General features: G+C 43.0%; 1 protein-coding gene across 4 annotated transcripts; it reads right to left on the reverse strand.

Moving 5' to 3' along the window:
* Nucleotides 1-1,010: 1,010 nt before the first annotated feature.
* Nucleotides 1,011-26,783, reverse strand: LOC147019478 (uncharacterized). 4 transcript variants are annotated; one of them, XM_085894004.1, is made up of 4 exons: nucleotides 26,502-26,783; nucleotides 14,195-14,398; nucleotides 5,164-5,275; nucleotides 1,011-3,719 (listed from the first exon to the last, which is right to left on the reverse strand). In XM_085894004.1, the coding sequence occupies exons 1-4, from the start codon at nucleotides 26,525-26,527 to the stop codon at nucleotides 1,659-1,661; spliced, it is 2,403 nt and encodes an 800-aa protein (XP_085750130.1). In that variant the 5' UTR covers nucleotides 26,528-26,783; the 3' UTR covers nucleotides 1,011-1,658. The 4 variants fall into 4 exon arrangements, with proteins under 4 accessions (XP_085750130.1, XP_085750129.1, XP_085750128.1 ...); XM_085894003.1 differs by having other exon boundaries at nucleotides 14,195-14,401; XM_085894002.1 differs by having other exon boundaries at nucleotides 14,195-14,428.
* Nucleotides 26,784-27,494: the final 711 nt, after the last annotated feature.

The following is a 27,494-nucleotide window of genomic DNA, read 5'->3' on the forward strand; positions in this document are numbered from 1 at the left end:
AAACCCGTAATCCGAAGCTCCCGAGTTGAGAACGGGTTATAGATTAATTATAACATTGTCGTGAATGCTTTGCTTGTGTCGTGTTCCCCGAAGTGTCCCCAATAGCCTTGGTCTTATTTGCTGTCTCCCACCTGTCTTTTTCTGTTTCCTCCCACCCGCTCCTCTCTCCCCCTCCCCATCCTCTCTCCCCACCGCCCCGTCTTTCTCCCTCCATCCATCTCTACCACCATTTTCCCCCTCCCTCTCCTTCCTCTCCTTCCTCTCCTCCCCCTCCCCCCCTCTCTTAGTATTCCCGTCGGCGAAGCAATGGGTGGTATTTGCAAGTTCACACTAAAAGTTGCTTGTACCAATGCCAAGTACCCTGCCCAAAGTTAAGAGGGATGTGGATGCAAAGTTAGTGGTAAGAAGGTGGTTCTTACATAAAACGTCTCCCCCCCACCCCAATTTGTCAAAATATTCTTGTATGCTGTTATACTGTAGGCCGATATATCAACCTCATCAACATGTCTTCCATCATTCGATTCGTGTTTCATTATCGGTTAGAAATCCGCATTTCTTAATACATTGTTACCGTTCACGATGGACTTTGAAATAAATGCTTTTCTTCAATTTCCTCCACCATTTAAACACGTCCATGTGCATTTCACATGATATTTCGGGCTGACAGGATGGCCTTGAGGTATGCAAACTCACCTGTAGGTGTGCATTCAAATGCAGACCCAGCTATAAACTGTCATCCTGGACGTGCTTCCCAGGTAGGGTGATTCATCATTGTGTGTGCCATCCCACGGATGGACGTCAAGCTGGCGTTCCATCTGCTAGCATTAGTTGTTGGACATTAAATATCCTACGGTGTCCTTCGCAAAGAGTAGGCGAGCTATCTCCAGTGCCATGGCCAAATTCCAAATTCCTGCCCGAACATCAGCGGCACAGTCACTCTCTCAGCAAATGATGCCACCCCGCAGCCTTGTGCTGCATACTAATAAAGAAGATGACATTATAATGACTGATTAAAGGAAGTTCGCAACGTTATTTAATAACAGCAATTGCATTCTTTCAAAGTTAAGCAAAAATGCTGATGATCCTTTCATTGTTTTGAGTGAATGAGTAACCAACTGTAGTTTTTTTTTTAAGTAAAGGACAAAATGGCATAATGTAAAACAATGGCAAAACACTAATGCTTTAAAAAAAATCATAAACACTTAAAAATGTCAGCAATATGTGTTTTAAATACATACATGTTAATATATATATATATATATATATATATATATATATATATATATATATATATATATATATATATATATATTATGAATGGATTATAAGAGCCATGGTGCACCATTGTCAAGAAACTTCTCTGTTCATTTATGATGTTCATATTGCAAAAAATAGATGAGCCAGACAAATCTTTTATCAGGAAGTCTATGATCTTAAACCCTCCGGCTTGAAAAAGAAACGTTAACCCTTTGAACCTGAGCGGCCGTTTTACCAGCTGCTATTCAAATCTCCATATACCTGAGCGGCTGGATTTTTCTCCAGGAAGCCCAGAGTGGGAGAGCCAAAAGTCCAAGGAGCTCCGGGTTCAAAGGGTTAAACTGTCTTTCATTCTCAAGATCTCACAGCAGCAGCCTCTGCCGTCTTTCAGGAGCAGACAGTCAATCTTCCGCATGTGCAGGTGCCATTGGATCGATGTCCATCATTCGAATTTTTACAGCTGCTCTTGTAGGTGTTACAATGGGCCCCTTCTTGTTGTGCGAGTCATCATGCTGAGCGATGGAGGTCGTCATGCTCACAGCCTGTCCTGCCGGTGTTGAATTATAAACGTGCTGAGTTTGTGTGTGCATTGGATTCTTTCCTCTTTCCTCTTTTGGTTTGTGCATTGCCATCTGAAAAGGTTTGGGGTCTCTTCTCTGATGCGTGTGTTCCAACTCTGAAGTTTCACTTGTGTTCCTCAATAGTTTGAAGTCGTGGCGATCCGTACTCTGTTTCTCTGCTCCAGGATGAGTGCTGTTTTCCACTATTCTTCTGGAACTCTGATCGTTTTCAAGGCTGTGTTTTCCACTATATTCTTGTACACGGTGCAGATCATGCACACTGTCGTTATGTGCCTGACCTTGCGTCAAGAGCGACTCTGACTCTGTGCCATAGGAAACTACCACCGGATCTTGCATTCCCTTTGGAAGTTGTGTGTCACCTGTTCTATTCACGTCATGCGTCACGTGTTGCGCCATTTCCTGTGTGATGTGTACATTAATCAAATCGCTGGTGTGCTGCGTAAGATTTGTTCTGTGCCAGTCGAGGGCATTGTGCTTGTGGCGCACGCCCTTTGTAATGTGGATCTCGCGTGCACTGACGGTTTCAGTCGTGCTGTTCTCCTCTGGCAAGCCATGTGTCTTTGCACTCTGCATGTGGTGTCCCTCATCCACACTGTTTATGCTGTGCAAGTGCGGAGTCTGATGTATATCAGATGCACTGTGCAGTCTCCGCGCATCCGTCGCATCACGTGCATCATGTGCGATGTGCTTCCCATGTTTGTGTTTCACGTTTAGTTCACTTGTGCCATGTGCTCTACGTTCATCACTCCGAATCGAACTCGTCTCCTCTGACCCAGTACTTTCAGCGACTCTCCGTGATGGTGCTTTCCCTTCTTGCTTCATCAAGTCCGGTGATCCATCCTGCCTGTGTCCTTGTTTTTGGGCCACATCTCCCCTTTGTACAAATCGCTCTTCATCTTCACCTTTCTCAGCCAATTCCTGTTCCTCTCTGTCTTTTTCAGGCGTCACTTGTGTTTCTTCCTCACTTTGTTTCAACTCACCACCTTTGTGCACCACCGTCTTCATTATCTCTTGTACTGGCATGGTAAAACTGTTTGGCCTCGAAGTTTGTCCATCACATTCCAGTTCACGCCGATGCTCGTCTCCACGCGTGTTTCGCTGCTCAGTCTTTTGCTCACTTCCCAGCCTGCTCCCGAGATCGCTCTTTGGTATGCTGCCCAGCTTGCTTTTATTTTCACTTTTCGGCTCACTCACCTGCTCACTATCGAGCTTACTTCCAAAACTGCCTCCCAAGTCGGTACTCGGTTCGCTCATCATCTTGGAGTCTGGCATGTTTTCTGGTGCAATCTCTGGTTCACTTTCTGCCTCGCTGCGATAGTCACCGTCAAGTTCACTTTTGTGCTTCCCCCCTGGCTGCCTTCTTTCCTCACTCCCGATCTCAAGTCTGTGCCTGCTTTCATGATGACCTCGATGTTTGTTTCTCAACCTATTCCTCCCATTTCTTCTATGATCACTCCGGTGTCTCCTTTCTTCTACACGAAAGTCCCCTCGAGAAGTCAGTACATCAGGCTTGAAGGATTGCTCCAAGCTACCAGAGACTTTGTCTCTTGTCATTATTTCTGTATCATCTTCTAATGACATCAGCTGCTGTGGAAACTCTTCCAGTTGAACCAAATCTGGCTTATCCCGAGACTCTTCAATATCGGCAACGGAGTCATAATAGGAGTCGTGGTGTGTGTAACTGTAGTCCAAGCCATTGAATGGTGGGCCTAGGTCAAAGCCTCCATCTTCTTCATCTTCCTCCTCAAATTTATCAAGTTCCACAGCATGTCCTGAAGGATGCAGAGCTGGAGGTCTGCTGCAGGCTTGGCATTGACAGTGGATGATCATCTCCACGAGGATGGAAGCAGTGGGACTTGCGCCATCACAGTTTAGTGTCACCTGCAAGCCATTAAACAAAATCAGGTCTCACATTTCAATGTTTATGTGTCCATTTGAAAACCACCTGAAGCATACAAGTAGCCTTGTTTTCCTTGACTGTCTGTGTATGGTAGATATGGGTTTTTTTTTAACCCTTGCTGGATTATCTGTATGCTAATGATAAATTTCTAATTATAATCTTGCACGAGACCATCGGGCAAAAGCTTTCTCATAAAGTCCAGAAAAGATGCCCCTAAATATAGATCCTGGAATGCATTCTCCTATGTTACGAGGTTTCTATGCTGCACAGTGTACCATGGATTTGGGAGGAATATGGACCCACCTCACCCCCCCCCCCCAAGCACAAAGAATTTGGAACTCTATGAATTTTTGACCCCAAATGGAACTTGTAGCAATATATGTATATATAATTGGGCAGTTCTGTAGTTTCAGAGACTACAGCGAAGCAAGCAGCTGCATTTTAACTTTAGTAAACTAGTAATACCCGTTCCCTCTGGGAGTGAAATGTGGTGTCCAGTGTGATCACTCCTCATTTTCATAAATGCCAAGGTGAGCCAATGAAAAAAAAGCCAATAATTCACAAGGTTTCGGAAAAGCGATGATGATGGAAAACCTATAGAAAACCAAGACGCCAAGGTGAACAACGAATAGCCAAGATCTTGTGAAAAAAGCCAAGGAGTGGTCACACTGGTGGTGTCAAACCCCTCTCTTCCGCAAGTGGTTGGTGGTTGAATCATTTGCTCTGTTCCACAAGTATGGGCAAAAATTTATAGTCGTCTCCCCTACCCAATTGGGGGGGGGGAGGGGTCATTTTGTACCCAAAATCTGACTGGATACCATGAGTGTGTGTGCAACATTTGGTGGAGATTGGCTAAGCGGTTGTTTATTTTAGGATGTACGTACATACATACATACAAACATAGAATTGCCAAATTTTAGAACGATTCTTTCCTGACTACAGCCCAGAAATCTGGTTAACTCTCACATTTGCTTCAACAGTGTGGATGCATGGCAGGAGCCCCTTGTTGGTCAGGACACACCATATTTGTGCACGTAATAAATAGAGGGAGGGCCCCTTTATGATGTTTACGTGTCTACAGACATGGCCAAAGTCATCTGCCTACAGAGACATGGGCCCAGAATAGGTGGTGCTTTGGTTTCAGAAAAGTGCAAAGATTAGTTAAACTGGTACATGTGCTGCTTCAGCGAGCAAAACTAGCCATGCAGCACCGGTATTCGAAGCGTGCAATATTGCTGTTTCGCAGCGAATGATATGAGCTGACATAAGGATTCTGCGCTCTCAGAGATGTACTTGGTATTTGAGTTACAAGGCAACTACTTTATGCTTTGCATCTGCCTGGGTCATCGTGTTGAATGAATTGAGAGAAGAATGCATTCTGCTCATTTATCACAACAATCAGGAAGCAGCAGCTGTGCCACTTACAATCTCCCAGGTGAGGTCAGTTGGCGTGCACGAGTCACAGTGTACAAGTGCATTGGACGACTGTGGGAGGGTGTTGGGAACGCTGTAGCTGTAACACTGACCGAGGCAAACTCTGTAGGTTGTGGGACACAGGAAAAGACCAAAATAAAATAGTTAAATCATCTCCATAGCCTCAAAAGATCTCCACTAGAAGGCTTTTCATAAGATTTTAGGATGTTGGATGGAGGCAATGCATGGTTGAATTGTATGTAGTGTGTATATTATTTGTAAAAATCATCATTGTATGTAGTGTAAAAATCTTGAGGATAAAGTTTCTGCAAGTTTGGAATTCAATATCCATCAGATGGACGTTAAAACGGTGTCCCATCTGCCGGCAATTAGTTGGAGGCTGACTTTAAGATACCATATGTACATTTTTTTGTATACCAAGTCGAGGCTCTTAGAGCTAATACACAGAAACATACTGTATATCAAAGCAGGAGAGAGAAGCACAAAATAATGGAGACCAAAGACAATTGGATATCTGTGGAAGGGAGAGGGATGGGGGCAGGGCACATGTGGAAGACAACATGGTACTACTCGGACTTTCAGGAAGGAAAACAGGGAATTTGAAGGAGGTAGGTTTGGGGTGGATTAACGGGGGGTAGAAAAGATCGTGGTTTTGGATGGGGGAAGATGAGAGGTGGTGGTGAACAGCTGTTTATGAAGACGTGGAGAGAAAAGTGGGATTGAAGAGAGTGGGAGTTTCTTCCAAAGGTGGGGAGAAATAGAGGAATGAAAGAGTGGACCTTGAGTGCCATGAGGAAATGTTGTTGGGATGCAGACAGAGCAGGGGGGGGGCAAGGCCGGAGAGGAGATGGTAGAAGACAGAAAGACCACTGACCTGCCTGTGGTGAGAGAGTGAGAGATCCAAAGATTCAGCTTCATCGCGGGAGATACCAATGATCCTAAATGCCTTGGTTTCCACAGCGTGAAGTCGAGCTAGGTGTGAGGTGGGAGCAACACCCCAGAGGGAAAAGTTGCAGACGCAAACCATCAGGCTGCAGACGAAAGCTTTGTTTGTGGTCAGGAGGTCAGGTGTTCCAAGGTAGGACTTTGCACGATGGAAGATGCCCAGTTGGCGACTGGCTTTGGAGGCCGGTTTGGAAATGTGGCTTTCCCAGGAAAGATCATGGCAGATAGTGAGACCCATAAGCTTGAATGAAAGGATTTCTTCAAGGGGATTGTTGAGAAAGTAGATGGGGGGGGGGGTGTTTTCCAGATGGTCCTTTCGGAGTGACATAATGAGAGTGTGAGATTTGTCAGGATTTGAAGACGAGTTCCAAGTGTTTGACCACCTTGCGATTTCATCCAGGTCTGCAGAGTGAAGAGGCTGCTGCCAGACGATCAGAGGGACAGGAGATAAAGAAGATTTACCATGGAATCTGAGAGATCATTGATCAAAACCAGAAAAAGCACAGGGCCAAGAACACTGCCTTGAGGAACTCCAGCCTGGATGGGAAGAGGAGATGAGAGAATTCCATTAAGAGCCACGCATTGACTGTGACAGGAGAGGAAGTCCGCGAGCCATGAGTGGAGATTGTCTTAGATACCATACGGAGAGAGTTTGTTGAACAGTGGTGTCCTTCGCAAAGCGTAGGAAAGTTATTGCTAGAACTCTGCCTTCATGTGCAGGTGCACTGCATCAGCAGCACAGCTGCGCCTCAGTGATGACGCAACTAGCAGGTGGAACATAGTTGAATCCCAGTTCAATACGTATTTGCTCACAACTACTGCTTGTATCACCATTAATATAACTATAACAGAAGTCAACTAGAAGGGCACTCGTAGAGTGCATGCCTCGGCCATGTCATGCCTGATCCAGTAAAACATATCGGGCCCAATAACTTTTTGAAATATCATGCTAAATATCGTTTTTCACTCCATCTCTCAATGGTGGAGAATCTATGAAAAAATTATTGTCGCCGGATCCAGGTCCTCACCAAAATCTAATCATTTCTTCCTTCTCACAAACCTAACCTCTCCACCAAATTTAATCTGAATCCTTCCACAACTTTTTGAGATATTGTACACTCAAACAAACAAACAAACAAACAAGACGATGTCGTGCAGAGCACAATACTGTACTTGCAAAATCCATAAAACAAGTTTGAGCTCAAAAATAATTGGTGGTTGAATTCAATGACCAAATATGCAACTTCTCTAAAAAAAATGTCAAGTGAATCGGATGTAAATTTACCATTTTATAACTTTAGCCGATGTTGACCTCAAAAACAATTGGTAGTTGAATTCACTAACCTGATATGAAAATCCTGTTCAAATTTCTAGTCGATCGGATGAAAATTGAGAATTCTAGAAATTTGATAGGTTTGTTGACCTTTGGCCTATGCTGACCTTTTGACCTCAATCGATGAGCTTCTTGCTTATGCTAAACTCTACCATGTGGTGAAGTTTCCTGAAGATCGGTTTAGAATTGTGACCTGTCGGCGATTGACAAACAGACAGAATATCAAAATTGACCGACCAATATACTTGAAAAATCTTCGATTTTGCAAGTAACAAGAAAAAGAGCAATCGGAGATTGCAGACCCTCGCCAGGACTTCTTTTGAGTGGTGTATTTTTAAAAATGGTTTGAAGGTAAATCCAATATGGCTGAAAAACCATGTGCCCGATCAAGTTTAAATTTTTAAAACGTGCATTCCCCAGCAGCTCAACTGGATCATAAATGTGAAGTTTCACATCGATTGATTAAGCGGTTCCAGAGAAAACATTATTTAATATTTTTGTTCAATCCAATATGGCTGCCAAACGATGTGACCGATCAGTTATTCCTTAACACACTTGCGCAACCATAGCTTGGGGAACAATTGTGTGAAGTTTCCCCTCGATTTGTCCAGCCATTCTGGAGAAGATTTTTTTATGGGTTTTTGGGTAACTCCAATATGGCTGCCAAATCATGTGACCAATGATATCATATGTGTGAACCTTTTCTTCCTCATGGACAGGCGATCATGCGTGTAAAGTTTCATTTCAATCTGTTCAGCCACTTCGGAGGAGTTGTTTGAAGGTTTTTTAAAAAAACAAACAATATGGCTGCCGAATCGTGTGACCAATGATGTCATGAATTTTTTTTCTGTGGACCATTTTATCCGTGGATGACCCTCAGAAATGTTCATACTGATCGGATGTGGCGTTCTACATATGCAATTGTGACGTCATAACGAGGGCACCTACGACATAAAATAATCACTAATTCCACACGAGGAGTACTTGCCATGTGCCAATTTCAATTTTCTTTCCTTCATGCGGTTTCAGAGATGCAGTGGTCCAAAGTTTTTTTTTAACCCCCCCCCCCCGTTTTTCCAACACGGCTGCCACACCACGTGACCATTAAATCATAATTATCATTAAAACATTCTACATGAGTAGTCGCACCAATGGTGAAAATGTCATTTCAATCCAACAAGCGGTTGTGGAGAAAAACAAGAAAGTTCTGTGCGGACAAACAGACAGACAAACAAACGGACCCAAATGCAATACACTCTCCTTTGGCGAGGGTAAACAGACAGTAAGACAAGGATGAAAACATAACCTCGTTCCACCTTCAGTGGCCGAGGTAACTTGAACAGCGCTCGGTTGATCACATACACCTCCAGGCTGAACAGTTTACATTTTGTATCCATCCAATAGGTTGGATCTGCAACCGGATTTTAACCAAAATCGAATGGGCCTGTTCTTGTCGCCTACACAACCTGTCCATCAAGTTTTGTCGAAAAAAAAATTTCCTAATCACCAAAATCTAATTTCGTCCTTGTGACACACACACAACCTGCCCACAAAGTTTCGTCCAAATCTGTCCATAACTTTTTGAGATATCCTGCTCGCAGACAGACAGACAGACAGACAGACAGACAGGGTTGAAAACACAACCTCCATCCACCTTTGGTGGTGGAAGTAATGACTTTCTTGGTACACATGTCAGTGTAACTGGACATGCCTCCTCGTCACTTCATCGAAAGACACAACATGGTGCACGTCGATGTGCGAGTCTTGATGAGGATGTGAATGAAGTAAAACACGGGGGAAAAGGATATTTTCTCACACGTAGTTGTTCTTGCTGTTGTCGTAGTGGATGTGGTTGTTGTTTGTGTACGTGCTGTTATAAATGTATCCATTGCTTCGAGAAGTATTGCTATTAATAATTTTGTGTGCTCCCTCCGTGTCTGTCACACTTTATTCAAAAGGATTCCTGCTGTTGGTAGTGTTGGAACCGTGACATAAAAGCTCCAAGTCTTTCTCGTCCTCCTCCTCCTCCTCCCCCTCCTCCTCCTCACATGGCTGCAAGTGGCATCATTGGCTGATACGGACACGGCTGTGCAACATGAGAAAAACAAACAAACAGACAACTTGCTTGCTCGGTGTAGGTCCGCACAGGAATTTGTAATTGTAGTTCAGTGTGCCGGCGATAGCTCGCCTACTCTTCGCAACGGACAACGTGGGATCTTCAACGTCGAGTAACTATTTCCGGCAGACAATATCCTGGCTTAACATCCCATCTAAATGCCCTGTCACACCTTGACGTTTTAGCCAGCGGATGCCGACGTGTGAAATATTTGCCGAATACGCTGGCACACATTGAATACGTTAAAAGCACACTGGTATACATCGTAGTACGCCGAGTACGTCGACAAACTATTAGCATGCTCAAAATTTTTCGACGTATGCCAGCGTATGACTCACACGTTCCGCATACGCTGGCCATAAGTTGTAGGCACGTTACGCGATCGTTGACACACGTCGACACACGTTACTGGTAAGTTACTCATAAGTCGAAACATGTCGAGGTAATGTTTAGCATACCCGAAGCTTATTTCTAACCTATGAGTAGCGTGCTTTGAACCTATGAATAACGTGCTTTGAACCTATGTGTCACGTATCTCCAACGCATATTGACGTACGTAGACGTATTTGATGTCTTCCGGACGACCACAGAACTTACTGAATGTGTTTCTAACTTACATCTACCGTATAATGGCGTATTGGCAGCGTTTAGGGGAAATGGTATATAAAAATGGGCTTCACAGGAGGAACCCGTCAGTGGTCCAGACTCCATGTGTTTTTATTTATTTTTATTTTTTTTTCTTCGGTATGACGGTGATGTTGACACTTCGATTTCTAGTGCGGTTATAATATAATATAATTAATAGACTGCCGCTCAACGATTTAAATCATAACCGCACTAGAAATCGAAGTGTAAACATCACCGTCATACCGACAAAAAAAAAAAGAAGTAACTTATGACTTATGAGTAACTTACAAGTAACGTGTGCTGACGTTTGTCAACGATCGCATAACGTGCCTAAAACTTATGGTCAGCGTATGCGGAACATGTGTGTCATACGCTGGCATACGTCGAAAAATTTTGAGCATGTTTAAAATTTGTCGACGTGCTCGGCGTACTACGACGTATGCCAGCGTGCTTCAGCGTGCTTCAGTGTGCTCTTAACATATACAAAACTTACCCATAACGTATTCGACGTGTGCCAGCGCATTCGGCAAATTTTTCATACGTCGGCATACGCTGGCTAAATCGTCAAGGTGTGACAGGGCCTTGACACTTCGAGGTCTAGTGCGGTTATGATTCGAATTGTCGAGCGGAAGCCTTTTAATAGGCTACGCCACGTGATCATCGGCAATACGCTGCCGCGCTATGCATACGTTAGACTATCGTTGGGCATGCGTTCTGAACGCCGACAACACGCTAAGCATTCGTTGGTATCAGTTATCTATAAGTTATCAAAACGTTCTGTGTCCGTTACTAATATGTTATGCATATGTCCAACTCGTTATGAATACGCCAAAAACTTTTTAAAAAATCATCAATAGTTCAGCGTACGCCAGCGTTTTACATACATTTTGAGACGCTGGCTAAAACGTCAAGGTGTGACAGGGCCTTAATATATGGTGTACTCATCGATGCAACAACGCAAAGTATGCAGAATACTAGAACAAGCCGGAAGGCGACATGGGTGGTCGCAAGACTAAGGCGAATTTGAAATATGTGGATATAATAAGAGAACACATCAGATGACATTTTTTCCGTTCGTCGATCCATATAGGAACATGACGAGCAACTGTCCATTCATCATTTGTGTTCGATTCCCGAACCCTACTTTAGGAAATCCTAATGCGAACGTTGGGGTGAAAGCATATAGTAATATAATTGCATACTAGTCATACAGTTTTTGACGGATCAGGCTGAAATTTTTTGACAAAGAGGTTGATTATAGTGCGCATAAAAGTCCAGAAGCCGATTTTTGATTTTCGAAAAAAAAAATATATAAATATTTTTCGGATTTTTTTCAAAAAATTCAAAGTCCCGTTGCTAGGCAACCAGTCAAGTTTTATCAAAATCGGTTGACTCCTCTGTCCTCCAGAGCTGTCCATTACATACAAACAAACAGACAGATGGAAAAGGTGAAAATAAGGGTACTCTCGCGACCACCCAACAGTTAAAACCACTCTCGTGGCGAAACGAGCCCAGACCAGACAGCTCAAGGGTGAGTGCACAACACCTGAGATATTCTGTCAGCCCTTAAGATTAAGAAAGGCTCCAAGGGGGAAGGTACCAGTTGCTTTGCCGTTCTCTTATGGTGCTGATGAGGAATGAGGATCCTTACTCTGTAAAAATAGGTTTGCCAAAGATCTTTCCATTTGACTTGCTTTCAACCTCTGTTGAGCTGAAATGCTTGGCTGACAGCGTGGCTGTGCTGCTGATGCGATTCCTGCTGCTGGTTCGGACCGGAATTTGGAATTTGTTCATGGTTCCGTGGCGATAGCTCGCCTATTCTTCACGAAGGATGCCTTGGGTTCTTTTAATGTCCCCCAACGAATGCTGGTAGACGGGACGCCCGTTTAACGTCCATCCGAGGGATCCAACCATTGGGACCAGACTCTGTGCAGAGTGTTTGTGCTGCTTAAGCAGTCTCCTTGGCTATTGGACACAATCCTGGACGGGTCGCCACTCCGACACAGGATACCAGCATGCTGGCACTCATTTTGCCGACCTCAGAAGGATAACAGGCAGAGTTAACCCCACCTGGTATTAATTTAATAGATGAGCGCGATTTGAACTCAGGACCCTAGGATCCAAAGCCTACCACCTCAACCATGAAGCCAACACCAGGCATCATGTGAGGGACGGTACACACATTGGTGAATCACCTTGCCTGTGAAACACCGGGATGACAGTTTATAGCTGGGTCGGGATTCAAACCCCGGCGAGACAACCCAGTGGCCATCCTGTCAGCCTTAAGCTTAGACTATTATCCTTTACACAAGTCTGCAGACTCCAGTTGTCTCCTTTGGAATTCTTTTTTTTAATCATCTTGCATATTACTTATGAAAGGAACCATTTTCTGAATAAGAATATCCCTTTGTGTAGAAATGTTTTTTTATTTTTTGTAGGGAAAAGAGTGGGGGTTGGGGGGGGGTTGGGGGGTGGAGTTATATTTTCTAATAATTGAAATTAAATTTAACAAACTTTTCCATAACTCAGGTACTAATATAAGGAGCCTGTAGTTTTACTTGATTTTTTTTTTTAAACTGAAGAGCGTTTTAATAACCGAAGCATTCTGCTAGCACACTGGCTAATAGTGTTTAAGAGTCTCCCTGAAGTGTGTAACAGACGAGAGAAACAACGTTTGTAGATGGCAGCAATCGGGGGCTGGTATTTTGACAACTTAAACATGTGTTTGGCAAGAACGGAACAAATGAGAATCTGATGTGTGTGTCGGAATGGGAGTCACAAGTTTCATGCCCACGAACGAGCCTAGAGTGAATCAAGTTCAGTCTTTATTGATAATAAATAAATACTGATGTCGTTTGATGTACCTGCCATCATGAGTGAGATTTCAACGTGGACCACCATCCAGTCATTTACATTTCAAAAAAAATTTCGCAAGTAATCTGGCTCATCACCTCCGCCACCGAAGGTGGACGGGGGTTCTGTTTTCACTGCCGTCTGTTTGTCTGTCTGTCTGTCTGTCTGTCTGTCTGTCTGTCTGTCTGTGACAACGATATCTGATAATGCAATGGTCAGATTCAGATGCCACTTGGTGGGCAGGTTGGGTGAATTGATTGGATTTTTGGTGAAGATCCGGAAACGAATTTTTAAAAGTGATTCTTCATTGAGGCACGAGGTCAAAAAACCATAAATAGTACGAGTTGTGGACAGATTCTGACCAAACTTGGTGGATGAGTTGGTTCGTTGATAAGAACGAGTCAATTGGATCGTGGTTAAGATCTGATCCAGATCCAGCCTTCCAGTGGGATCCATCCATCCATTGGGACCATACTCTGCGCAGAGCGTTGCTGCTGCCTAACAGTCTCCTTGGCCATTGGGCACAATCCTGGACGGGTCACCACTCCGACATACAATACCAGCAAGCTTGTACTCATTTTGCCGACCTCGGAAGGATGACAGGCAGAGTCAACCCCACCTGGTATTAATTCAACAGACAATCAGAATTTGAACTTAGGGTTCTTGGATCACAAGCCCACCACCATGAAGCCAATACCAGGCTTACCAATGGGAAACAAAACATCAACTTTTCAGCCTGGCAGAGCTATGCCCTCTTCTGAGTGCTGTTCCAGTTAATTAATGTCTTCGTAGTTCCAAATTAAGCTAGCCTTATAAATATTGTTCATTGTTTTAAAACAGTATCTTACATTCTTTTGATTATGACACATTCCTGACATCCTGGTTTTCTCACTCCTCAAAGGAGCTCCAGCTGTCCAAATGTTTATATTTACATATAGCCTACTTTTCAAGGAAATTGTTAACAATAATCTGCTTTGAGTCGACCGAAGATGTGAGACGTCTTTCTTGGGTGAAGGCAAATGGAAGATTTTGACACACACACACACACACACACACACACACACACACACACACACACACACACACACACACACACACACACACACACACACACACACACACACACACACACACACACACACACACACCTGTTAGCAATGGTCTTGCTCCGGCAGCCTGTCTGGCTGACGATCTGTGTAATGTTCTGTGTTTGGCACCAAGCAGGCCTTTCTGGGAACAATGCAAGTCGGCTGACTGCCTGCGGTGCTGAAGGGCCACGTGATGCGATGCTGGCACACCAGCAACTGGGTGGCAGAAGCACGATGAGTAGAATTCCCAGAATCTTTAAGTCACTGCTGCGGGCAGACGTGATCATGAGACTACTACACAGTGAATGCAAATATTTGGGTCATTGTGAAGGATGCAACATGCGAAAAACAAACAAACAAACAACTTGCTTGCTACAAATTGTTTGCCATGTACATGGTTTGATATTCTCTATTCATGGTATTAATTAATTTCACAAGCCTCCCATTGAAGCTTCACATTTTTACAAGACAAAAATATTCAGACCATTTCCCTGTGACTCACTAGCTCTCTGCTTTTCCTTTCACTCCCAACTCCATCCCAAATCCTCGAAAATAATAAGACTAGGTAAATCGAATTCCCCAGGAAACAGTGCAGTGCGCTGACAATACATGCAGCGCTGGGAACTGGAAAATGAACAATTGAATAGACATCAACATCGCTTGGGAATGCCACGTCGCAAGCAAAAACGACATGCCCAAGGGTAAGAAATAAAACGTACCGATTGTTCATATTGCAGGCTTCTCTTGTGTCCGACGATGCAGTTTTTGTTGTTGTGTATGTTGTGCAGAAATATATCAAACCATGTAACAGTCTTTGAGTGGAAAACATTTTCCGCTGACCCTGCAATTTTATTATTCCTCATTAAAAACATGCAGACTTTACTGATTTATTTGGTTTCAGCACCAAACTCGAGGGCCACAATCGGAGATTGCTGATGGTTCCCAGTATAGCCAACTCGTAATATTATCTAATTGGTAGCACTTGAAATTCTGCCTCGTAATGAAAAATAATCCATCCATTCCATCAGGACCACACTCTGTGCAGAGGGTTGGTGCTGCCGAAACAGTCTCCTTGGCTATTGGACACAATACTGGACGGGTCGCCACTCCGACACAGGATACCAACAAGCTGGTACTCATTTTGCCGACCTCGGAAGGATGACAGGTAGACAACCTTACCTGGTGTTAACTCAACAGCCGAGTGGGATTTGAACTCAGGATCCTATGATCCCAAGCCCACCACCCGAACCATTAAGCCAACGCCAGGCATATTAATGAGAAATCTATCATAATGGAAAAATTAAATAATTTAAAATTGAAAAATAACTGAAAAAAAATTAAACAATATAAGAATTAAAGATTTGAAAAATCAAATAATTGAAACAAAATTTTTAAACAATTCAAAATTTAAATTTTATTCTTTTCGAAAAATGAATAATCAAAAATTGTGGGAAAAAATAGAATAATACAAAAAATAAATAATTGAAACTGATTAATTGAAAATTTGAAGAAAAAAAAAAATTTTTTTTTGGAAGATTAAATCCTTGAAAATTGGGAAGAATTGAACAATAAAAAATATTAAATCTATCTATAATTCCAGCAATCTGTCTGTCTGTCTGTCTGTCTGTCTGTCTGTCTGTCTGTCTGTCTGTCTGTCTATCCGTCTGTTTGTCTGCGACCGCTGTTTCTCGACGACCGCCAGTCCGATCTGGTTGAAACTTGCCAGGAATATTGCTGGGGACCCGCGAATGTGCCTTTTCGAGGTTTGATATCTATTGGACGAGCGGTTCCCAAGTTACAGCCATTTATCTGTCGACCAATGACAAGACACGGTGCTATGACGTCACGAATGACGTCACATTTAATGTGGTTTTTTTTTTGCACGATTGACAGTCCGATCTGACTGAAATTTGCCAGGAATATTGCCAGGGACCCGCGGATGTGCCTTTACGAGGTTTGATATCTATTGGACGAGCGGTTCCCAAGTTACAGCCATTTATCTGTCGACCAATGACAAGACACGGTGCTATGACCTCACGAATGACGTCACATTTAATGTTTTTTTTTTTTGCACGATTGACAGTCCGATCTGATTGAAACTTCCCAGGAATATTGCCAGGGACCCGCGGATGTGCCTTTTCGAGGTTTGATATCTATTGGACGAGCGGTTCCCAAGTTACAGCCATTTATCTGTCGACCAATGACAAGACACGGTGCTATGACGTCACAAATGACGTCACATTTAATGTGTTTGTTTTTTTTGCATGATTGACGGTCCGATCTGATTGAAACTTGCCAGGAATATTGCCAGGGACCCGCGGATGTGCCTTTTCGAGGTTTGATATTAATCGGACGAGTGGTTCCCAAGTTACGCCCATTTATCTGTCGACCAATATCTGCGAGAGAGGTGGACGGGAGAGGGGGGGGCGAGAGAGGAGGGGGAGAGAGGAAGGGCGAGACTAGGGGGGAGAGAGGGGATGCCAGAGAGGGGGGGATGAGAGTAGGGGGGCGATAGGGGGGCGAGAGAGGGCTGCACATACTGGCACTCACCTACGGGCATGCCCCTACGGGCCCGTACTAGTAATTTAAAATTTGAATAATTTAAAAAAAATTATATTATTTGAAATTGGGAAAAATTAAATAATGGAAAAATTATCCTTCAAAAAGTGAGACACCACCAAGACTACTAAACACTTAATGCCTCCCTCCAAGAGGCATAACAAGCCAGTGCATGGTTTGAACATTTGGTTGTTTGTGCTCGCTTGATAGCGAGTCAAACAATTTAAATGAAAACATGTTACTTTTTAAACATGTATGTTTTCAAAAAGAGAGCTCAAAGGCTCTGTCAGGGAAGCACCATTTTCCAAGTGAAACAACAACAGAGGTTTTCTTTGGACAAAGTTGGCACTTCCCAGGGACAGTTCTCCTGTCCAAGACAATGCTAATAGCTGCATGCGTTTGAGCATGCTATTCCGAGTTGGGTGGATCGAAGAGAAGGAAACTCTGAGAATAACTGGGACAGTCTCTTCCCCTTTGTTTTGATCCAATGGTGGCAAAAAATAAGATGGAACCCCAACTTCAAATTCTGGGTTCTCTTGATTGGGGGTTATCATCATGGCTGGCCACCTCGATGTAAAACTCTCAAGACAACAACCATTGATATCATTTCTTCCAAAGAGTGAATGACGTTATCGGCATGATTCCTCCATATGGACGTGGTGAGGAATCACCACATTGCCAGCTTACTGTCGAAGCAGTTTGTGTGAGGGATAAGAGAAGGTTGAGATTTGGAACTAGAATGTTGGGTAATTTCACAGGGTAAAGCAGTGAGATCGCACTGTTCAGGAGTTCAGGACAAAAGTGCAGGTGCTCATTTGCAAAAGTCCAGATGGACAGGAAATATAGTGCAAGGGAGCTCGTTGAGGGATTTAAGGTTATCTATAGTAAGGAAAAGGGCAGTAAGAATTGAATTGGTGTGATTTTGGATCATAGGTTGGTGCAGCAGGTGGTGGATGTTGTCATGAGAGTGAGAGATAGACGTCTGTAGAGCTGATTGTTGAGAGGGATTTGTTGAATGTCGTTTCAGGTGACAAGTCTCAGGTGAGATACCAATTGCAGGAAAATGAGTTTTGGAATAGGGGAGAGGGTTTGTGAGAGTTATTCCAAAGAAGAAGTGGATGATTTCTGGTGATTTGGATGAGTATGTAGGTTTTTAAATAGGCAGTTGTCAAGGAACACATGTTGGGAAAAGCAATTGGACCTGATATGAGTGAAGACAATGAATTTTGGAGATAACAGAGGGCTTGGAACTATTTTTGTAGCAAAATCAACTAAGAGAGAAGAACATAAGTTCCCCTTTAAATGTGGACCCTGTAGGAGCCAGATTGATTATTTCAAGTTAGGTGGAGGGAGAAATAGTTGTAAGGTGATTCCAGGGGAGACAATAATAAGCCAGCATTGGTTTTTGTGTTGCATTGGAAGCTGGTCAAAAATGAGACCATGAAGGGAAGAGAAGGGAACACAACAGTGTGTGGAAGCTAAAGGGTGCCAGTGCAGTAATATTCAAGGAAGACATTGATAGGTTGAGAAGTCAGGCTACAGAGAAGGAAGTGGAGGGGAAGTTAAAGAACATGGTGTTTTTTGGGGCAGCAGCGAAGGAGGAGGAGGAGATTGGGACCGTACTCTGTGCAGAGCGTTGGTGCTGCTTAAGCAGTCTCCTTGGCTATTGGGTACAAACCTGGATGGGTGGTCACTCCGACACAGGATACCAGCATGCTGGCACTCATTTTGCCGACCTCGGAAGGATGATAGGCCGAGTTAACCCCACCTGGTATTAAATCAACAGCTGAGCAGGATTTGAACTCAGGACCCTAGGATGCCAAGCCCACCACCCTCACCATTAAGCCAACACTTGGCATTGCTGAAGGTGAAGATTTACAAAATGGCCTAAGCCTGTTGTTGGCTTAATACTTTGGATGGCTAGCTTCACGTCTTAAGAACTTGAGTTCAAGCCCCTGTTTCATCATTTAATTAACACCAGGTGGATTGATTCAGTCTGCCATGAGTACCAGCATGCTGGTTCTCATCATGCGCTGCCTTTTTTGGCTGCTAGTTGCATCATTGGTTCGGGGCACGGCTATGCCGCTGATGCAGTGCCCCTATTACCAGTATGCTGGTGCTCATTTCACCTACCTCGGAAGAATGACAGGCGAAGTCAACCCCCTGGTGTTAATTCAGTGGATAACGGGATTCAAACTCAGGACCCTAGGATCCCAAGCCACCACCCTAACCACAAAGCCAACACCAGGCGAACATGCTGCTAACATGACACATTGCATTAGTAGCACAGCCAGGCCCCCGGAGAATGATGCATACGAATAATTAAATATAAAATGGGGTTAAGACTGGTTCTCCTGTAATGGAGTGGATGCTTGGGCCTTGAGTAAGGAATAGGAAAGATTGCTCCAGAAGAGCAGAAGAGGGGAACTCTCTGACAGAAAGCAAGAAGATGATATCAGAAAGTGAGCAGGAATACGAATGTTTGTGAAAAAGCATGGAAGGCAAATCTGCATTGCTTGTCGCATGTGATCAGGAGGGAAGAGCGGAATGTGGCCTTTGACAGGTAGGCCTTTGTAGGCCTCAGGTAGGCCTTTGACACAGATGGGCAAACCAAAACTGATGAGAGAGAGAGAGAGAGAGAGAGAGAGAGAGAGAGAGAGAGAGAGAGAGAGAGAGAGAGAGAGAGAGAGAGAGAGAGAGAGAGAGAGAGAGAGAGAGAGAGAGAGAGAGAGAGAGAGAGAGAGAGAGAGAGAGAGAGAGAGAGAGAGAGAGAGAGAGAGAGATATATATATATATATATATATATATATATAAAACTCATGTGGCTGACTCCACAAGAATGATGGATTAATTAGGAATATTAAAGTAATAGTATGTTATTTTGAAAGGAGGGTGGGGTTGGGTTGAAGGCAAACCCTGGAAGTATAAAGAGTGGTGTATTGAGTTTCATTTTCGTCATGGTGCTTGGAAACATTATTTGGACTTGTTCCTAATTTCGAGTTCGAGCGCTAAAAATGCTGTAAAAAGAATATGCCACTCAGTAGAGTGCGTTGTCTCACCTCTCCACTCATTCTGAACAAAAATACCATTATTAACTGAACACACTACTATTTTGGCCCATCTACACATTTCATCCATGCACCCCATTATGTCGCATCCAGGACATTTCCATTATCTGTAGCTTTATTGATTCTTGATTGATAATTCGAATATTTAATGACCACTTTTGTGCACATTAAGGCTAAATTGTGTCAAAGAAGGTGAATATGAAAAAAAAAATTCAAACTCTATTCCTCATGGCTAGTCGATGATGCGTATGAAGTTTCACATTGATCTCTTAAGCAGTTCTGAAGAAGACGATTTTTTTTTTTGACGTTTTTATTTTCATTCCAATATGGCCACCAGACCACATGACCAACGACGAGATAAATTTAATTATTTCCTTGCATTGGGTCGCAGATCAGATTACAAGGAAATATTGCACAGGAGGAGCCCATTCGGCCCATCATGCCTGCCCCACTCCAATTCCAGATTTTAAATAAATAAATCAATATCACTTCCCTTCATGTGCAGCCTTTTGGCTGCTACACTGGTACTCATTACACCAACCTCGGAAGAATGACAGCAGACTGAGTCAACCCCCTGGTGTTAATTCAGTGCCGAACGGGACTCAAACTCAGGACCCTAGGATCCCAAGCCACCACCCTAACCGCTGAGCCAACACCAGGTTGAATGAAGTTTCAGATTTTTTTTTTTGGAGAAGGATTTTTGATTCAACCAATTAGGACTGGTGTACCACTTCACTGATTATCTCGGCTCGTTAATATGGATGAGGGGTTGGGGGGAGGGGGAGAAAGTAAAAGGGAAAAGGCAGCTGCATCATGGCTTGGGAAGGATAGAGCGAAGTGAAAAAAAGAAGCTTGCCTGATGCTCAGCATTTAAAAGGTTAGAGCATGGCCATACGATGCTGGGAAGGCAATGGCAAACTACCCAGTCTAACCCTTGTCAAGAAACTGCTTCGGCTGCATCAACGCTCTGTAAAGAGTATCGTATGTCAAAATATTTTTTTCACAATTGTTGCTATGGCTTTCCACCAGTGGTTGCTTCTGATGTGTAGTGAATTCCAGCATGTGGTACCATTGTGGAGTGTGGGGTGGCTAACGTTACTTTCTGTTTTCCGATGATGGCCTTACTGACCACAGGTAGGGAACCACTGCTCTATATATATATATATATATATATATATATATATATATATATATATATATATATATATATATATATATATATATATATATATATATATATATATATATATATATATATATATATATATATATACAGTGGGGAGAACAAGTATTTGATACACTGCAGATTTTGCAGGTTTTCCCACTTAAAAAGCACGTAGAGGTCTGTAATTTTTATCAGAGTACACTCCAACTGTGAAAGACGGAATCTAAAACAAAAATCCTGAAAATCACATTGTATGATTTTTAAATAATTAATTTGCATTTTAATGCATGAAATAAGTATTTGATCACCTACCAACCAGTAAGAATTCCGGCTCTCACAGACCTGTTAGTTTTGTCTTTAAGAAGCCCTCCCATTCTCCACTCATTACCTGTATTAACTGCACCTGTTTGAACTCGTTATCTGCATAAAAGACAGCTGTCCATACTCAATCAATCAGACTCCAACCTCTCCACAATGGGCAAGACCAGAGAGCTGTCTAAGGACATTAGGGACAAAATTGTCGACTTGCACAAGGCTGGGATGGGCTAGAGGACAATAGGCAAGCAGCATGGTGAGAAGGCAACAACTGTTGGCACAATTATTAGAAAATGGAAGAAGTTCAAGATAACAGTCAATCTCCCTCGGTCTGGGGCTCCATGCAAGATCTCATTTTCGTGGAGCCTCAATGATCATGAGAAAGGTGAGGGATCAGCCCAGAACTACATGGCCGGACCTGGTCAATGACCTGAAGAGAGCTGGGACCACAGTATCAAAGAAAACCAGAAGTAACACACTACGCCGTCATGGATTAAAATCCTGCAGCACACGCAAGGTCCCTCTGCTCAAGCCAGCGCATGTCCAGGCCCGTCTGAAGTTTGCCAATGACCATCTGGATGATCCAGAGGAGGAATGGGAGAAGGTCATGTGGTCTGATGAGACCAAAATAGAGCATTTTGGTTTAAACTCCACTCGCTGTGTTTGGAGGAAGAAGAAGGATAAGTACAACCCCAAGAACACCATCTCAACCGTGAAGCATGGAGGTGGAAACATCATTCTTTGGGGATGCTTTTCTGCAAAGGGGACAGGACGACTGCACTGTATTGAGGGGAGGATGGATGGGGCCATGTATCGCGAGATCTTGGCCAACAACCTCCTTCCCTCAACAAGAGCATTGAAGATGGGGCGTGGCTGGGTCTTCCAGCATGACAACGACCCAAAACACACAGCTAAGGCAACGAAGGAGTGGCTCCGTAAGAAGCATCTCAAGGACCTGGAGTGGCCTCGTCAGTCTCCAGACCTGAACCCAATATAAAATCTTTGGAGGGAGCTGAAAGTCTGTATTGCCCAGCGACAGCCCTGAAACCTGAAGGATCTGGAGAAGGTATATATATATATATATATATATATATATATATATATATATATATATATATATATATATATATATATATATATATATATATATATATATATATATATATATATATATATGTATATATGTATATATATATGTATATATATATATATATGTATATATATGTATATATGTATATATATATATGTATATATATATATATGTATATATATATATATATATATATATATATATATATATATATATATATATATATATATATATATATATATATACATATATATATATATATATATATATATATATATCTTCTTCTTCTTCTTCTTCTTTCGGCTACTCCCTTTAGGGGTCGCCACAGCGGATCATCCGTTATGATCCGCATACTGATTTGGCATAGGTTTTACGCCAGATGCCGTTCCTGACACAACCCTGGTCACCTCTTACGACACAGGGATAAGGATTGGGTTTCGCCATGATTCCAGACTGCCCTACACCCTCTCATAAGCGCGGCCCAGCGTAGAGCTCCCATCCTCAAGCGATCCTCCAACCCAAGCCTCCGAGTAGCCGGATTACAGGCGCACGCCACTATGCCCGGTTATATATATATATATATATATATATATATATATATATATATATATATATATATATATATATATATATATATTATATATATATTATACATACATATATATTTATATATTTTTACATATATATTTATATATTTTTATATATATATATATATATTTTTATATATATATATATATATATATATATATATATATATATATATATATGATCTCGCTCACCAGATTCTCTCAGCGAGGGAGTCTCATGAGTGGAGGAGGCCAGTGGGCCGACCACGTGCCTCGTGGTTGCAGCAGGTTGACCATCATCTCAAGGAGATGGGGATGGGCTTGGCATCTGCCTGGGGGATGGCCAGACGGAGGGCCCCTGGAGTACCGGCGGAAAGTGGATGCAGTGACGCGCTGTTCTGGCACATGCTCCCATACCTGACCTGATACATATATATATATATATATATATATATATATATATATATAAATATATATATATATATATATACATATTGTTGCGAATTCACACCCGCCGGCGTGCGATCGGCCGCTCTACTCGAATGGCGGCCGCCTTGCCCACCGGAACGGACAATTCAGTCGTGACCCTCTCGGAACAACGCCGGGAGCTAGTCACGGGTGGGGTTTAACCTCATCACGATCGTGCCAATTGCCCACCCGCGCAGGATCGGGTTGCTCGCCAAATTCGACCTACCTAAGTACCTGCGCGAGTGGTCGACCGGGCAATCGTACCACGCCACAAGCCGACTCTGGACATGAACCGCTGAAGCCGTCCGTTCCGTACTACAGTGATAACCGAGCGGTGTTATCGTCGGCCTTGATGGTTCCGATTAATTACCGGGCGTTTTAAACCCACTACGAACCCCTTACGTGATGCAAGATGGAGGGTCAATAAAAAAGGAAAAGAGACGAAGCAGAGCGGGAACAATTACACAAGCACGTTTAATTGCACACACAGACAGCGCAGAAGGCACGTATTTACAGTCACAATAATCATGTGGAATAAAGCAAGTCAAGCACAGTTGTAACGATAAGCCAAAGAAATACCACGACGAAAACCGACACACGGCAACACTTAAACAATACTACTTTAACGGAGACAGGCGCCACCCACAGTCATTTACACAAACCCAAAGGAAAAGCAAAGTGGCGACTTCCCTGTGGGCCGTCGAGTCCCTCTCCCACGTCCGTCGGCGTGGTCGCGCCGGGCCCCGACTCCTCTCGTGGTCAGCGAACCCTCTCCGGCACTCCTCGTTCGGACGCGCGGGTCCACCACACAACCGGCGCTGTCACGTCTGCCGTCCGTGCCTCCGTGGATAGGTCGCCTGCCAAACACGACAGGAACTCGAAGACGAGGGCCAAGACGAGAAGAGACTCAAGACTCTCGGACGACAAAAAGCTCACGTGACAAAAGACCACCACTGCAGACGAGCGAAGAGGAAGAGGAGGAGGAAGAGAGAGAGAGGACGTGCCCCGCCCTTGTCCGTCCTTTATAGCGCGGGGCTCCGCCCCGTTTTTGGCTCCACCCTCCTTCGAAAAGGGGCGTTCCCTCACCCCGACCGCCTCACACTGTTCATCCACCAATCGGTGGCGAGCTGCCCTTCCCCCCTCCCTCACACCAAGCGCGGGGAAAAATGGCGGGAAAAGCCCATGAGCATCATTGGTGGTTTTTGTTTGTTCCTCCGCAGAGATCGTAACTACACGGGGCCTACTGAGTGGCAAGTGGCGAAGATGTGGTAGCGTAGATGGTGGAGGTGGCGTGGTTGTAGTGTGGTTGGCGCTGTGGTGGGGATGGCGTGGTTGTTGAGATGCTGTTTGTTTGAAATAAAAGATAGAACAGAAAATGGCTAACTCAAAGCGTCACAGCCCGGATGGATCACATAAATTCCCTCTATTCAACGGGTTTGGGCTAACTACACAATTACTTATCGTCATAACTGAGCTAAGGTCTCTTTATGGTGTAATGCGAATTTCCACAACCGTAACAATATCTTCTTCTTCTTTCGGCTGCTCCCATTAGGGGTCGCCACAGCGGATCATCCGTATGATCCACATAGTGATGTGGCACATGTTTTACGCCGGATGCCCTTCCTGACGCAACCCTGGTCGCCTCTTACAACACAGGGATATGGTATACCTATTTTAACCGGGGTATACACTGGCCCAGTACACTGGTACTCATTTCGCCGACCTCGGAAGGATGACAGGCTGAGTCAACCCCCTGGTGTATTAATTCAGTGGCCCAACGGGGCTTGAACTCAGGACCTTTTGGATCCAAGCCGCTACCCTAACCACTGCGCCAACACCAGGCTTTACAACCGTAACAATATATATATATATATATATATATATATATATATATATATATATATATATATATATATATATATATATATATATATATATATATATATATATATATATATATATATATATATATATATATATACATATACATATACATACGAACTTTGCAAACTTGCCGACAAGCCTTGCCTTCAAAAATGTGAAATTTCCAAACATATATATATATATATATATATATATATATATATATATATATATATATATATATATGTATGTTTTATTATTTATAGACATAAATGTAGATATTTATATATTTATTTTATATGTATATATATACATATAAATATTTATATATTTTAATATATAAACATATATCTGTGTTTTCAAATTGGAACAACGAAATTGATACTGTCATTAAACAATTTCAAACAGTGCTGAAGTGCTCTATCCACCAATGGTGACTCTCTGCATGGTGTTGCATGGCAGGTGATGCATGCTGATGATAATTTGCCTCGCAATGGTGTTGATGAGACATTAATTTGTGGCTCCATAGCCACTAAAGGGTGTACTATATACATATCTATGTATATGTGCATGCTATTGCACCAAATAACATGGTAACTAATATTATATTTTGGTAATATCATTGCAACAGCTTTTCAACAGGTTCACAAAACGGTTTTTCTTTGATTCACTGCATTGTAAAGAGTCTAATTAATTTTATACAGCTAGTTAAAGTTTGGAATTTTTATTATTATGCAAAATTTGTAAACATCCTTTGGTTAGTGTCATGACATCATGTACAATTAGAAGTCTAACCTTCGGTTTGAACAACAAACACCATTGTAGTGGTTTTGGTTCTTCCAAGTGGCATCTGTTGAAAGCCAAGAGGGAATCCCACTGATCGACAGCTTCGTTCAATTTTTAGTTGAGTATATTCAAATCAACAACAAGGTGCTTTACATTTGAACAATACCCCCCCCCCAAAAAAAAAAAACACGCCTAATAATGGGACATTGCAATAACTTTCAGAAATGATTCGACGTGAAAAAAATAATGCCTTTAGAATAATAAAATCAGTAAATTGGAGAACACATTGCAAGTGGTCTTGCACGTTCGACTTGAGGTCTTCGATTAGACCTTTTGGAATGAAGGTTGTTCGAAACATTTTGTGCACCATTTCTTGGTGAAGTGACACTAGACTTGGACGAGACGTTGCACATAATATAATATTTCCACAAATTAATTAGGTATTGCTGAAATTACCATTAAACGATCAACGCCATGGTTTACTTACAGAGTTTTTCGATCTCGCCCTTGCATCGTGAGTCGATCTTTACCCAAAAAACATGCTTCTCCCCATTGCTTGCACCTCTCTCTCTCTCTCTCTCTGAGCTCTCTATCTGAGCTCTCCCTTTTTTTCTCTTCAAGTTGCTTTCACATACACGACTCCACCCTTTTCATGGCCTTTCTGCTCTCTCCACTGGGCAGCTTTTTGGCAATCCTCTCTCTCTCTCTCTCTCTCTCTCTCTCTCTCTCTCTCTCTCTCTCTCTCTCTCTCTCTCTCTCTCTCTCTCTCTCTCTCTCTCTCTCTCTCTCTCTCTCTCTCTCTCTCTCTCTCTCTCTCTCTCTCTCTCTCTCTCTCCCCTCTTCTCTAGTCTTCTATGCACTCCCCTGGGGTAGCAACAGACTCGCGGTGAGCCGTAAGGCGTGGGCTGTTATGGGAGGAGAACCGCGTGCAGGCTCCGGCAGGCCAGCTGGCATGTGCTGATCTTTCCAGCATCCAGCCTTGTAGGCAAGCAGGCAGAAAAGGCCTGCTCGAGTAACTGAAGCTAATATGTTATGATGTGTTGGCAGGTTAGGCGTGCGAGGAAGGAATTAAAATGCATTCTGAGAATGGAAGTGTTCGGTGTGGCCTGAGCTTTGACAACTGGACCTGTAATGGCAGCCTGATTTATTTATTTATTTTTACCCACCCCAAGGTGATGAACAATATGTTCTGTTGCTTTAACACATCCCCAGTACAATGGTGATGATAATAACATGAGGCAACTTTTAATGATATGTGGGGAAAACAAAACAAAACAAACACAAAAGGCAGTTACCTTAGAAATGGGAAGTCCTAAAGATAGATTTGAAAATCAGTTTTTCTATAAAGTGTTATGGACTGAAAATGGGACTTAAAACCTTTAAGGAAACCGAAGGCCAGGAAAGAACAATGGCAAACTAGGAAGGAAAGAATAAAAATAATAATAATAAGAAAAATCTCCAGTGGTCTGTCATTGCTCAA

Source organism: Eptatretus burgeri, chromosome 9 (genome assembly GCF_056783735.1).
Source record: "Eptatretus burgeri isolate ZD-2024b chromosome 9, Ebu_testis_v1, whole genome shotgun sequence".
In the NCBI taxonomy this organism is placed as follows: Eukaryota; Metazoa; Chordata; class Myxini; order Myxiniformes; family Myxinidae; genus Eptatretus; species Eptatretus burgeri.

Bases quoted from the DNA above. Each gene is read 5' to 3' on its own strand.
- LOC147019478 (XM_085894001.1), bottom strand. From the start codon at position 14,963: ATGTTTTCCACTCAAAGACTGTTACATGGTTTGATATATTTCTGCACA. The intron at 5,276-14,194 runs GTGTGTGTGTGT...CACAACCTACAG, and splicing joins AGCAAGACCATTGCTAACAG to AGTTTGCCTCGGTCAGTGTT. The intron at 3,720-5,163 runs GTAAGTGGCACA...AATGGCTTGCAG, and splicing joins CTGACCTCACCTGGGAGATT to GTGACACTAAACTGTGATGG.